Source organism: Cucurbita moschata, unplaced genomic scaffold (assembly GCF_002738365.1).
Source record: "Cucurbita moschata cultivar Rifu unplaced genomic scaffold, Cmos_1.0 Cmo_Scf00020, whole genome shotgun sequence".
Taxonomy (NCBI): domain Eukaryota; kingdom Viridiplantae; phylum Streptophyta; class Magnoliopsida; order Cucurbitales; family Cucurbitaceae; genus Cucurbita; species Cucurbita moschata.
Window position 1 is genome coordinate 2101555 of NW_019268536.1, and position 13610 is coordinate 2115164.

Sequence of the window (13610 nt, forward strand, 5' to 3'; positions counted from 1 at the left end):
AGAATAATAAATAAAACGAAAACTAAAATTTTTTTTTTTTTTTTTTTTAAGTTTAGGGGGTAAAATATATGAAATGAAAAATAATGGGTCAAAAAGTTTTTAAAAAATAACAAAATAGGATTTTTTTTTTTTTTAAATTAAGAAAAAAAGAAACAGAAATGGAACGACGTCGTTGGGTTTGAGAATGGACGGATCAGAAGACTATCCGACATTGAGAGAGGAGGGGTTTAGAGGGTTTCGAGAAGTGATAAAAAAAATAAAATAAATAAATAAAATAAACGGACAGTTAACGTATCCCACCGCCTTGTAGGGGCGCGTGTCCGTCAAACCCGAACGACAGCGTTACAGCCGCGGCGCTGTCTTTTGAAACATACCCATAAAAAAAACAAAAAACAAAACCCCTTTTTTTTATTATTATTATTTCTTTCCACTTTAATTGGGATGACGTAATTACAAAACTCAAAATATCCATCGTCTTCTTTTTTTCTTATTTCTTTTTTTAGATTTATATTTATTTAACTTCTAAATTTTAAATTTTGTATTAATAAATTTCTAAAATTTTAATTTTTTTTTAAGTTTTAATAATTATTTAGTAAATAAAAATGATGAATTGGGAATAAGGGAAGAATAGGAGAAAAAAAAAATGTTAACCGAACCGAACGGAAGGTAGAATTATATTCTACGTCTCTAACTTTATCTCATTCACTTTATATATATATATATAGAAGAATACTACGTTGTAATATTAAATTTTGAATTTTTATAAATGACGAACATTATATTATATTTTTATTTTTATTTAACACGTCAAATTCAATCTAATCCCATCCAATAAAAAAATACAAATAAAAATCAATTTTTAAAGCATTAATGGCATATTAATTTTGTGTTATCTGATTACTTTTAAAAAATTAAATATTTATTTAATAAATATTAAATAGAAATTTAAAATGCTAAAAAGAAATAATTATATTTCTATTTTAGTGAAGCAAGTAGATTAAATTACATTAAGACGTACTTTTCTTTTAGATTGTTGAATCGAAGTGTAATTTAGGAAGTATGTGAATGAGAACAAAGCGTAAATTTTTAGAAGCAAAAAGTAAGTAACGTGATCAAGTTGCGAGGGATGTAAGAGAATGTCATTACTATCGGGTGTCGAATCTAGATTCTGAATCTTGATTTAAATATTAACATGGGTCATTATACACCGCCACTGAGCCCGCCTCTACGACTTCTCTTATCTTCTTTGAAGTCCCTGAACAAAGTACATTTCTATAGCACTGCTAAAATTTAGAATTTAGTTATTTAATAATAAAATAAAATGAAATAAAAGTGGAAGCGCGTGGAAATATTTGGAGATTATAATCTAATGTGGCACACATTCTATGCACTCCTACTGTGGGGTCCATTTTAAATAAAATAAAATAAAATTCAAAGAGAAAGAGAGGACAAATTATAAAAGGAAAAAAACAAAAAAAAAAATTGAAAACGATCTCCACCGTTGATCGAGTTGCAAAAAAAGAAGAAGAAAATATACACAAAAGTATATTCGTTTTTGCTTTTGTTGTAAAAATTCCATCAACAATGCCTAAAAGCTTCAATTTCAATGGTGATGGAAGACAAAGTTTCGTACTTTTAACTCACAAAGTTGGAGAGAGAAAATCAAACAATCATGAAAGACGAGAATTTGAGGTTTCGTCCATATCCATATCTATTTCCACCGTCGTAAAGAAATTTATATCAACTCGATGCAACTTCTGAGTTAAGTTATTAACTTATTTTAGTTCAAATAAATGATATTTTTATTTATAATCATTATTGGGACAAATGGTTAACTTCATCTAACTCTTCAACATGATTGAGGAACATTTCTGTACCGATCATGACTTTATGTTAACCATAAAGCACACCCATTTTATTCCATAAATGAAAGGAATATGAAAGAAAACTAAGCATGACACAAGACTAACTATTAAGACTTAGAACTTAATTTGTCTATGGTACCAACCTATTGTTTTATGTTTATTTTGTCAAGATTATGTCACATCTATGTTTATGATAACAATATGATGGACTCTAGCAAGTTATCAAATGCATTATATGTATTTTAGTTGATATATGCACAAGGTCGCTCTCCCATATGTATGACTATGCATGTCACAACGCATCATTAGAGGGTTGTCAATCTCTTATAGTGATAGTAATTTATGGTTAGCTCACATGTGTATCTTAGTTGAAAGACACTAGATTGCTTCCTGTGTTATTATGATAGGTCACGATATTACTTTGGGACTTTAGAAGGTTATCAGCTAGTTATAAACCTTCATTATTCAAATATTCAAATAAGAAATGACGGGTTGTTACCTGTTTTTTTTTTTTTTTTTTTGGTTTTTTTTGGATCAAAACAGAGAGAAGAGTGGGGATTAGATGTAAAGTTAAAAGAAAATGAGGAGAAAGAAGCATGGGAGAGGAACTTTATGATGAAGACTATGGCCTATTTCCTTCCACTTTTTTGACCATTTGCATCTCTTTCTATCAAATTTGGATCAAAACTTCTACTTCTTCCTTTCTAGACTCCATGCATGCATAGTCACTTTCATCACAAATGGAAGTGATTATATTCAATATAACATATATGTAAAGGTAAAACTAGGGTATTCGAATTCTAATCCAACAAAAAAAAACAAAATATTTTTGTCGGGTTTCGAGTGTTTCGACTAAACGATGGCTGAAAATCTCAATGACTGATCACATATATTTCCAATTTCAGTTAACTGGTGAATATAATTGTTTTTTTACTCAAGCAGCTCAACAGTATATTTAAAATCAGTACAGAACATTTGGCAAGCATCAGTTATGAAGATTCAACCTTCATCTAGTCGAAACTTGGATCAACGACTGTCGTGTTGAATGTCGATGCAGTTCAATCTAAGAGCCCGACCAGGTTTTTCCAATAGCCTGAAATACATGACATAAACTTCAAGCTGGAAAAATAAAATCTCTTGAACATCATCATTTTACAAAAACTATCAAGTCTTTTTCCAATAAGTTGATGAAAGCAGCTTACCATTACTTTGGATAGAGGATATCATAATGACCGGGACGATAGAGCAAAGTAATGAAAGGGATCTTAGTCTCGGAGCCAGCACTGTCACTTGAGACATCACTAACAGCAGGAACAAAATCATGGTGATTTACGCTGACACCACCGGAATCACAAGAGCTCCGATCAAGGTAAAGAACGCGGATCGGCACACCCAAGGCATCAGATAAGGCAATTATGTGTACATGATCACTCTCTTCACCCATTGGTTCAACTGCCGATTTGCAGAACTATGCCAAAGAGAATGAGTTTGGAAGTCAGGATAAACAGGTTCTCTTTCTTCTTAAATAAGAAACTAAATGCTCATTGACTTCTTACAAAGCTAATATAAGCCCGACCTCTTAATCTCTAATTTCCCCACAAAAAAAATAAAAATAAAAAGTTACCACTCTAGGAAAATTTAACGCCCAAACACAGAGACTAAGGCTTACTATTTGTTTGGGATTCTGATTCATAAAAAAGAAAAATAATAGCATCGACCGAGAGGTTAGAGGTTCAAATCTCCCACATGGTGTGAACTCAAAAAAGGGGAAGTAATAAGCCTAAAGCCACACCAAAAAAGGGGAAGTAATAAGCCTAAAGCAATTTCATTTGAACATAAACGCCAGGATAAAATAACGAGCCTAAAGCTTAGTTTGTTTGATGGGAAAAAAACCATGTGAGAACCATCGTGACTAATTGGACAGAAGAATTATGGAATTGGAATAAAATTTCTAAAACTTGGTTTGCTAAAATTACTATGAAATCTGGATCAGGAAGAAGAAAATTGTGGATAATATTTAGACTCTTAGAATGAGTAAAAGTTCAACAGATGCAAAACCCACCAAAAAGTAGAGATATTTTTTTAAAAAGAAACTGAACCCATAGAACAGCAATAGGAGAATGATCATCCTTTATGAAGTAAGATGCTGCCCCAAAATAAGAGCACGGTTCTCCATTTTTACGCGGGTCGCACTAACTCTATTCCCCAGAACGAAGTAAACAACAAGAATGGAAATCGGGATGATCCATTCTTATTCCTGTCCAAGGTGTTCATGGTCTAAAATCATCATTATTGCATATTATCTATTAACTGCTTCTGCTCGAAACTACACTTGTAAAAGGGTTATCCTAACCAAATCATCTTAGATTTCAAATATCTTGAATGGCAAAAGTCAACACACAATCCTAAACTTGGGTTCTAAATTTAACAAACCTGTTCAACCGTTCCATTAGTCAATCCCATAATAAAAGGCTCAAAAAATTCTGAACGCTTTTGTATCTCACCTGATGTAACAAACCTGAAAAACATAACAACTACCGAAACAAATTTGTCAGTAGAAACAGAAAGAGGCAGGCAATCGGACATTGAATATACAGACATCACCAACCATAATCAGAGATAGACTGGTCCCGACTCCTAATTACAAGTTCATCATGACTGCATCCAAGAAGAATAAGAGTCAAATGCAGTCATGAATGGCCATTTTCATAATTGATGACAACAAAACATTCCACTATAAAATAAAACTTCGGAAATTGAAATTCCAATGTAGAAGGGCAGGGCATTGACACCTTATAGAAGTTTCATTTCCTTGAAGAGCACTTTCCAGCTGCTCAAGGAATAGCTGTGAAGATATTTTAAACATATCTATTAATAATTAAAAAGAAAAATATTCAAGACATCCATCATTAAACACCAAGGATATCTATCTAGTTTATACCAAAATGAAATATCTATCTAGTTTGTACCAAAATGAAATAAAGGCAATAATAAAGAAGGATGAGTCTAGACTCTAGACATCCTTAAGGTGGTATAAATCTGGGACAATGTTTTAAAAAGTGGGCAACACACTGAAGCAGAATAGCTCTTTAGAGTTAATATGTGAGTCACGAAGAAGATTGAGGACTTCAATGAGGTATTGAAGACGGTATATAAAGTGTTCTTATTAAAAATTAGCATGAACTATGAGATAGAGAACATAAGCAAACAAATTCAATTAGGAAAACTACATAATGTCAGTAAAGACACAAAAGTTAAATCTGTCGTCACAAAAATAGATTCTCATCACAACCCTTTCCATCATTAAACTTGCAACCCTCAAGATTTTCCTCTTTAGTTTGATCTAATTTCCTCATTCCTATCCATCAATTGGAGAGAAAGAGGACATGCTTAGATGAAGAGACTCAATAAAGGAGAACAAAAAATGTTTTGTATGAGTTTTTCTTTATTTACTTCATTTGGCCGTAGAATATTTTAAGATAATAACAATTATAAGCCAATTGGGGCGTTTTGAAACAATATCATTAAGGCAAGGTGCTTAACCTAGCTCAGAGCTCACACGTACAAGTAGAAACATGAACAATACTATTATTTCATGGGAAGATGAGAATTATATTAATATGAAACCCAATTCAAAAGAAGGCAAAATGTGGTATCCCAATAAGGTCAACTTTAGAAAAGAACTCCCTATTGGCAAAATTATACATATCTGCATCAATATAACTCCTTGACAAGTCGCTCATATTTAAGCCACAAACTAACTCAGAAAAAAGCAAACCATAGCATCAGAATTTGCAAAGAAAACAACTCAGCAACAATAAAAGTGATGTAGCGCTATTTTATCTGGTATGTTCAATAACACATTTGAGATTAGTAAGAATAGTTGTTTCTCAACTTCCACTGACTTGATTAAATGGGAGAAATAAGCCATAACACTTAAAGCAGGGGACGATGGTGTCTGATAAATTAACTTAAAAATGGAATGGAAACAATTTACCGCAAAAAAATCTTCAAAAGTAAATTCTGTATATCCCAAACTTCGAAGTGTTTTCCTACAATTTTCCACATTTGTTCTGATGCGATCAACTTCAGTTCTGTCTTGCGACTCTAAAATATGTTCCTAATTTGAGAGACCAAGTCAATACCAGCCGAGCTCGATAATGCACAAAAAGTACAATAATCAAGCTGTGGAGATAAATTAAAAGAATTAGACTTACGAGATACGAAAACATGAAGCTGCGGAAAAAGCAGTTCCCATCACCACGTGTTCGACGAATGGCAATATATTGGCCACTGAGAACCTGCACAAAATGTAACATAAATAATTATTCTAAGAAAAACAACTCTGCTAAAATAACAATAAGAAACAAATAGAACCTTAATTTTCTCCAGCAAAATGGGACTTCCAGATTTATATTCAGCTTCTAAAGAAGTGAGTGGTTCCTGCAACACCATTGCAATTAAGGTTCATTACGGAGTAAAAGAAAAATCAATTGATAAAGCATCTTAGAGCTATGAAGCACAATTGTAGGGCATTTAAAACATAAAATAAACAAAAGACAAAAAAAAAAAAAAAAATGCAGGTTTCAATGAGAGTCACTTTCGATGAATGAAAATGCAAAAGTAAAGCCAAGCCAAGCCAAAATAAAGTAGGGGCAAGAAGAACTAATAAGATGAAGCTCCAATTGTTAAGATAAGAATAAAAAACAAATAACATTACAAAAGGGTTAGATACATAAGCCCTAGGGTTAGACACCAAAAAATGCCATTAAACATGCATAAATGGTGGCTTTTGAAGCAAATGGCGATGCAGAATACGTCCAACATTTCTAAGTTCAGAACAATTTTCAGACCTATTCTAGACATTATCAACTGTGTTGCTAGACAAAGTTTAAAGAATTTTCCATACACGTTACGACTAATAAAATAAGTGCATCTACTTCATAGCGTACTTTATGGGAAAAGAAGGAAAGAATAAAGAATAAAACTTGGTTGCCTATATGCAAGATAACACAAACAGATGGAAGACAGAAAAATGCAGGAGATTAAAAACTCAGTTGTGTGAACATGCCTTGTCACCAACAAATGGAACTTTCTCAGCTTCCTCAACAAAAATTGCAGATTGCTGCTGCAGGATATCATCATCACCCAAATTGCCCCAACAATCGTAATCTGATGTTTGAATAGATATAACAGACTCCACGTTGCTATCTGCATCAAGATTTTCCTGATTCTGCATTCTTAAAAAGGGAATACTTCGTTTCCGCAGTAAGTGAAGCCGGGTATGAAAAAGCTATTCAAGAATTTCCCTTGGAGCTTCACTGTGATGATCCAACCAGCTCATAAACTTGCCTGCTTGGAAACCACCTGCTGAGCGTTTGTAAAAACATTATCTGGTAATAACCATTGATACGGGTAATCGAATGCCAGTAAATATAGACCATGGTAGCAATTGAAAAAATATTGCATAACAAAACCAAATCAGCGCAATACTTATTCCACACTTTCAACAAGCCCATCTATCGCTCCAATGTTTAAAAACCTTGTATGATTGACATCCAATTTCTAAGCCAGAGTTCTTAAAGAACATGTTGCAAGAAAGTTAGCTATACCACTGAACAACAAGAAAATGTTCGTAATTTAAACGGAGGGAAAAAAGTCAGGTTCCACTTCGCTCATCAAGTGAAAATAACAACAAGAAAGAACCTTCGAATCTTGATCATTACTTCTCACTGTGCATTAGTGATTAGATCGAGGATCTTAATTAGGGTAAACAACAGGACCTTAAAAGCACTTCTTTAATTTCCCCAATCTTGGAAATGAAAGTACAAAAATCATTAATTCGAAATTGATTTAGAAGGAAAAATTAAATTCCATCAACCAATTCGGTAAGCATATAAACTCGTAGACACAAAAACAAGACCCAAGAAAGCGATGCACACATCCAAAGTTAAGTCCACCCACACTAATACCGCTTAATCAGAATCCAGATCCGATAATGATCCAAAGAAAGCATTCTAAGCAACGATCAAATATGAAAGAAAAAGAGACAGAATCATACAAGATTAAGCGGCAGAAGAGATGACGAAAATTGAAGAAAATGAGGGCAATGAAGGACGCTCACTGCTCACTGATTGGCGGAAGCATATACTACAAGAGCAAAGGCAAGTAACCGCCATGGATGAGCGAGAAAACCATTGTTGGCGTCAGTGAAAATGGAGGAATCGATCGAATGGAAATGAATGAGAAAGAGAGCGGAGAGGACGCTGGGGAGACGGGTTAGGGCTGCAGAAGAAGATGAAAAGGGTCAACTATGGTGAAACTCAAAACTCAAAATTCTGAATATCTGAAATATCTGAATCTCAAATCTCAATCTCAATCGTGTTTTGTTTCCAAGATGAAAAATGGATTTTATACCCAACTTTATCTATTACACACAATCTAATAATAACAATAATATAATAATAATAATAATATTCTCGGCTTTGCGAATTGATGACATTTACTCACTGTTTGGTCCGGTTCACCTCTGTTTAGACCGACTCTCGTAAAATTATTTGTTGATCAAAAAACTACACACAATGTTTAGCCTACCCTAAAAATTTAGAAGGAAAACGACTTTTGAAAGGCTGAGAATCAAGAACTCAAACACACACGAGCAAGTGAATAGCCATATGGAGAAAGTATCAATTAGTACTAGTAGCCGATCAGGACAAAGGGTGTGTGATTAGGAATCATATCGAACAACCTAATTGACCCAGTATCATGATAGCTAGACCTAGAAACGTGCATAGTTTACGATTTACCCCATTTTATAGCTTTATAGTATGTTTATGAGCTTTCCAGCATGCCTAAGCTGATTTTATTCTGTGTATTGAGTATGCTGAACATGATGTATGTTATGATTGTTCTTAGATGCATGCTGAGAGATTTGGAAACGTGTTTATGTCCAGATATGCTTTGGATGATTGTTATGTGCCATAGAGTGTCTGTTATGTTATTTATAGATTACGAACCATTGTTTTACGTTACTAAGGTACTAGAACTTAGTTACAGGTTCCACTGTTTCCTTTAGGTTGACCAAGTACTTTGTAGGGACGATTAGAGCGCAACCCCTATTCTCAAAGACGGGTTAAGATCTATTTGGGACATATAGCTCAGTTGGCCACCCTTAGTGAGTTACAGGAGTGATAGATGGTACGTTATTGAGGTAGTTTTGGTTGTGCTTAGTGAGAGAGTCAAGTTAGTTACTTTATTCTTCACTTTCTTCTTCCTCTTCGCCGTGTCTTCTTCCTCTTCGCTCGTGGCGACTTCTAGAGCCATGCTCGATTCGATACAAGCTCTAACAACATTAGAAGCCACAATGCCTACTTCTAGTGCATCCATTGCTGAACTTCTCCAACCCTTCTTGTTAAAAGGGTCTAGTTTATTACCTTCCAAAGCCCCGTTCACAACAACAAATGCTCCAACCACGTCTGTTGAAGTACCCAAATCATCAATTTGTATGCCTCCAACCTCTGATGGCTTTGCCACTTCTGAGCCTAATAGAGTGGGCGCAAGGGCACCAATCCCTTCCTCGACCTTCAAAATTTGCAGGCCCAAACGACTCGTTAGGTGGTACAACACCAAGCCAAGATAGTCCATCGTTAGTAGATATTGTTTAGCTTATTACACAATTAGCCTCACGATTTTACAACCCAAGTCCACCATCCAATATTGTTCGCTTTGGCCCGTTAAGCCATCAACTTCAAATCCATCCACATTGGGGCCAACATCCTCGTTCAAGCTTGTAACAGGTGCCTAAGTTCGCCACTTTGACCCATTACTCGTCAACCTCAAATCCACTCCCCTTAGGGCCAGTATGAGCCCAAGCCCATGACATCTACTACTAGGGAGAGGGGACCTCTCTCCAACCAATATGAGATCTCCACCATCAAAACAAGAAGGTTATTAACACGACGCTCTAACCAACTAAGCTAATAGGCCAATTCTTATTTTTATTGTGAGATCCTACATTGGTCGGAGAATGGAATGAAGCTCTCTCCCTAGTAGACACATTTTAACACCGTGAGGCTAACGACGATACATTACGAGGCAAAGCGGACAATATCTACTAGCAGTGGGCTTGAACTATTATAAATGGTATCAGAGCCAGACATCGGGCGGTGTGCTAGTAAGGACGTTGGACTCCCAAAAGGGATGAATTATAAGGTTCTACATTAGTTTGAGAGAGAAAACAAATCATTTTTTTATTTAATTTAGTTTTAAAAGAAATTAACCATTTCATTAATTAAGATACAAATATATATGGACCCCTTTTATCTTAAATACCATAAATACCCTAATGTTCTTAATTGAGATTTAATTACTTTAAAAGTTCAAATGCCTATACTATGCTAATATATTATCCAATTTTTTTTTTGGATTATTATTATTATTTTACTTTTTTTAAAATTATGCCTAATTTATTTTTCCTCTCCATAATTAAAAAGATGACTGATAACCAACTTTTCTTTAAATGATAATAATAATAATAAGTACAAGTTTATTCAACATGTTATTTAAATTTAATTAAGCTTTACAAACCTCACATATCTTAACTATTACCAATAATCATTTACTTTTCTTTTTTTTTTTTAAAAAAAAAAAAAATTTAAGTAACTACTTTTGCAATGGTCTCAGAATTTGAACAAATTTTGAAAATTAAAAAAAAAAAAAAATAATAAAATTTTTAAAAAATTAGACTAAAAATTTGAAAATAGGTAAAAGTAAAATTAATAATAGTGCCCTTGTCGGTTATAGAACAGAACGGAACATTCTTTATAACGGCGTGAAAAATCTCTTCACACCATACACGTTTTAAAAACCTTGAGGGGAAGTCTGGAAGAGAAATATGAAAGAGGATAGTATCTGCTAGTAGTGTGGTTGAGCTCTTAAAATGGTATAAGAGTGTCAATGATGACGTTGGCCCTAAAGACAGGTGGATTGTGAGGTCTCACATCGATTGGAGAGAGGAACGAGTGTGAGCAAGGACGATGGACTCTAATGGGGATGAATTGTGAGATCCTACATTAATTGAAAAGAGGAACAAATGTCAGCGAAGACGCTGGACTCTGAAGGGGGGTAAATTACAAAATTTTATTTCGATTAGAGACAGAAACGAGTGTTAATAAAGACGCTGGCTCGAGATCGAATGTCGAATGTGAGGTCCTACTTCGAAACCCAAACTTCTCTCATGTTTTATCCAAGTTGGGCCCATTAAAGTTAAAAATATCAAACAAGATCTGAAAAAAAGGTTAAAAAAAGGTTAAAAAAAGGAGAGGAAACCACTGGACCCACTGTTTTTAGAGATGTGAAGCAAAGGCATTGTGATAAACCCTTAACCCTCCCCCCTCTTAGTCTTAATATTCTCACTTTAATTATATCTCCTCCACTCACTCTCTCTCTCCCTCTCTCTCTCTCTCTCTCTCTCTCTCCGCTGTCCGTTTCTGTCTTCTTCTTCGTCCTCAAATGCCTTTCTGATCGCCACCACCTTCAAAATCTCACAATTCAGGGCCTCTCAGTCCCCCAATTATCACTCCCTTTCGTCTCCGATTCCTGTTCCTCCTCCCAACACCCAGCGGCAGCCCATTTCAGATCGATCGGAGTTTCTTCTTTTTCTTTTGTTGTCTCCTTCATCCGCCATTTCTGTGTTCAATTCTCCGTTTCCGTTTCTCGTTGAATCTCAATCCCAGTTCTTGAATCTTTGATGGAACCCGACAACAAATTCCTCAATGTGGGTCTTCTCGTGGTGGCCACTTTACTCCTCGCCAAGGTCATTTCTGCTGTTCTAAATTCCAGATCTAACAAACGGGCTCCTCCCACTGTCAAGGGCTTCCCTCTGGTTGGGGGGTTGGTCCGTTTCCTCAAGGGTCCAATCGTGATGTTGAGGAAGGAGTACCCTGAGCTTGGAGCTGTCTTCACCTTGAACTTATTGCATAAGAAAATCACTTTCCTGATTGGCCCTGAGGTTTCTGCACATTTCTTCAAGGCATCTGAGTCTGATCTTAGCCAGCAGGAAGTTTACCAGTTTAATGTCCCAACTTTCGGCCCTGGCGTTGTGTTCGATGTGGATTACTCCATCCGCCAAGAACAGTTCAGATTCTTCACTGAGGCTCTCAGAGTCGCCAAATTGAAAGGCTATGTGGATCAGATGGTTACAGAAGCAGAGGTCAGTATTATTACTCCCCATCTTCAATCATCTAAATTCATAAAGGACTATATATTCATTTAATGCAGCCTCTGACAATTTTATCTCCTTGAAACATCCATTTATGTATCTCTTGAAACATCTAATTCCTGAATCTGTGTAACCTTGGGATGTGGTGGGGTGCTTGGGCAGGACTTCTTCTCTAAGTGGGGTGACAGTGGGGAGGTGGATCTCAAGTATGAATTGGAGCATCTTATCATCTTAACAGCTAGTAGATGCTTACTGGGTAGTGAGGTTCGTGATAAGCTATTCGCGGATGTATCCGCTTTGTTTCATGACCTTGACAATGGGATGCTCCCAATCAGTGTGATGTTCCCCTACCTTCCTATCCCAGCTCATCGTCGCCGTGACAGAGCCCGCAGCAAGCTTGCAGATATCTTCGCCAAAATCATAGCTTCCAGAAAAAGCAGTGGCAGTTCAGAGAATGACATGTTGCAATGTTTTATTGACTCAAAGTACAAAGATGGTCGACCAACGACAGATTCTGAGGTCACTGGTTTGCTCATAGCTGCTCTTTTTGCAGGCCAACATACTAGTTCTATTACCTCTACTTGGACTGGGGCTTATCTCCTACGCCATAAAGAGTACATGTCTGCTGTTTTAGAGGAGCAGCAAAGGCTGATGGGAAAGCATGGCGATAAGATTGATCATGATATCTTGTCTGAAATGGATAACCTCTATAGGTGCATTAAAGAAGCTCTCAGACTTCACCCTCCATTGATTATGTTGATGCGCAGTTCACATACTGATTTTAGTGTGACAACTAGAGAGGGGAAAGAATATGACATACCAAAGGGTCATATAATTGCCACATCTCCAGCTTTCGCTAATCGACTTCCTCATGTCTATAAGGATCCAGACAGGTATGATCCAGACAGGTTTGCTCCTGGGCGAGATGAAGACAAGGCGGCCGGACCATTCTCCTACATCTCGTTCGGAGGCGGTAGGCACGGGTGCCTCGGTGAACCCTTCGCTTATCTACAGATAAAAGCAATATGGAGTCAGTTGCTAAGAAATTTCGAGTTGGAGCTAATATCTCCTTTTCCTGAAATTGATTGGAATGCCATGGTTGTGGGTGTCAAGGGGAAAGTTATGGTCAGGTACAAGAGGAGGAAGCTTTCAGTTAATTAATTGGAAGAACGTTCAAGTCTTTCTAAGCTTAACAGTATCTAATTATTGCTGTTTGTTTTTCCCCCGCCTGCACCAACTTTATTTTTTCAATACTTCAACTATTTGTGCTTCTAGGAGGTTTTTATCATCGAGTTTGGCCTCAGGTCCCGTTCAGTGTTTAATCTAATTCATGTTAGTTTGTAATATCAAGTTTTGTTATTGTTGGAACCAGTTAAAATGGGTGTTTCTGCATTCTAAGTTGATTAGAAATTCCACATTTATCCATGCCCTAAGCTAAAAATACAGGTTTGTTGCATGTTGTTCAGCTCAGAGAACATAATTCAATCAATTCACACTTCTAGGACTCTGAGTAACTCTGTCAATAA

General features: G+C 35.8%; 2 protein-coding genes across 4 annotated transcripts; one reads left to right on the forward strand and one right to left on the reverse strand.

Annotated features, from left to right (window-relative positions):
* Window positions 1–2671: 2671 nt before the first annotated feature.
* On the reverse strand, window positions 2672–8248 carry LOC111457855 (ubiquitin thioesterase otubain-like). Of its 3 annotated transcripts, none has more exons than XM_023100267.1 (10): window positions 7927–8248; window positions 6937–7232; window positions 6243–6308; window positions 6083–6166; window positions 5863–5985; window positions 4658–4710; window positions 4474–4523; window positions 4299–4399; window positions 3068–3333; window positions 2672–2958 (listed from the first exon to the last, which is right to left on the reverse strand). In XM_023100267.1, the coding sequence occupies exons 2-9, from the start codon at window positions 7102–7104 to the stop codon at window positions 3070–3072; spliced, it is 909 nt and encodes a 302-aa protein (XP_022956035.1). In that variant the 5' UTR covers window positions 7105–7232; window positions 7927–8248; the 3' UTR covers window positions 2672–2958; window positions 3068–3069. The 3 variants fall into 3 exon arrangements, with proteins under 3 accessions (XP_022956035.1, XP_022956034.1, XP_022956036.1); XM_023100266.1 differs by having other exon boundaries at window positions 6937–7235; XM_023100268.1 differs by having other exon boundaries at window positions 6937–7258.
* Window positions 8249–11286: 3038 nt separating this feature from the next.
* LOC111457642 (sterol 14-demethylase-like) lies at window positions 11287–13509 on the forward strand. Its single transcript, XM_023099963.1, has 2 exons — window positions 11287–12075; window positions 12247–13509. The coding sequence occupies exons 1-2, from the start codon at window positions 11614–11616 to the stop codon at window positions 13243–13245; spliced, it is 1461 nt and encodes a 486-aa protein (XP_022955731.1). The 5' UTR covers window positions 11287–11613; the 3' UTR covers window positions 13246–13509.
* Window positions 13510–13610: the final 101 nt, after the last annotated feature.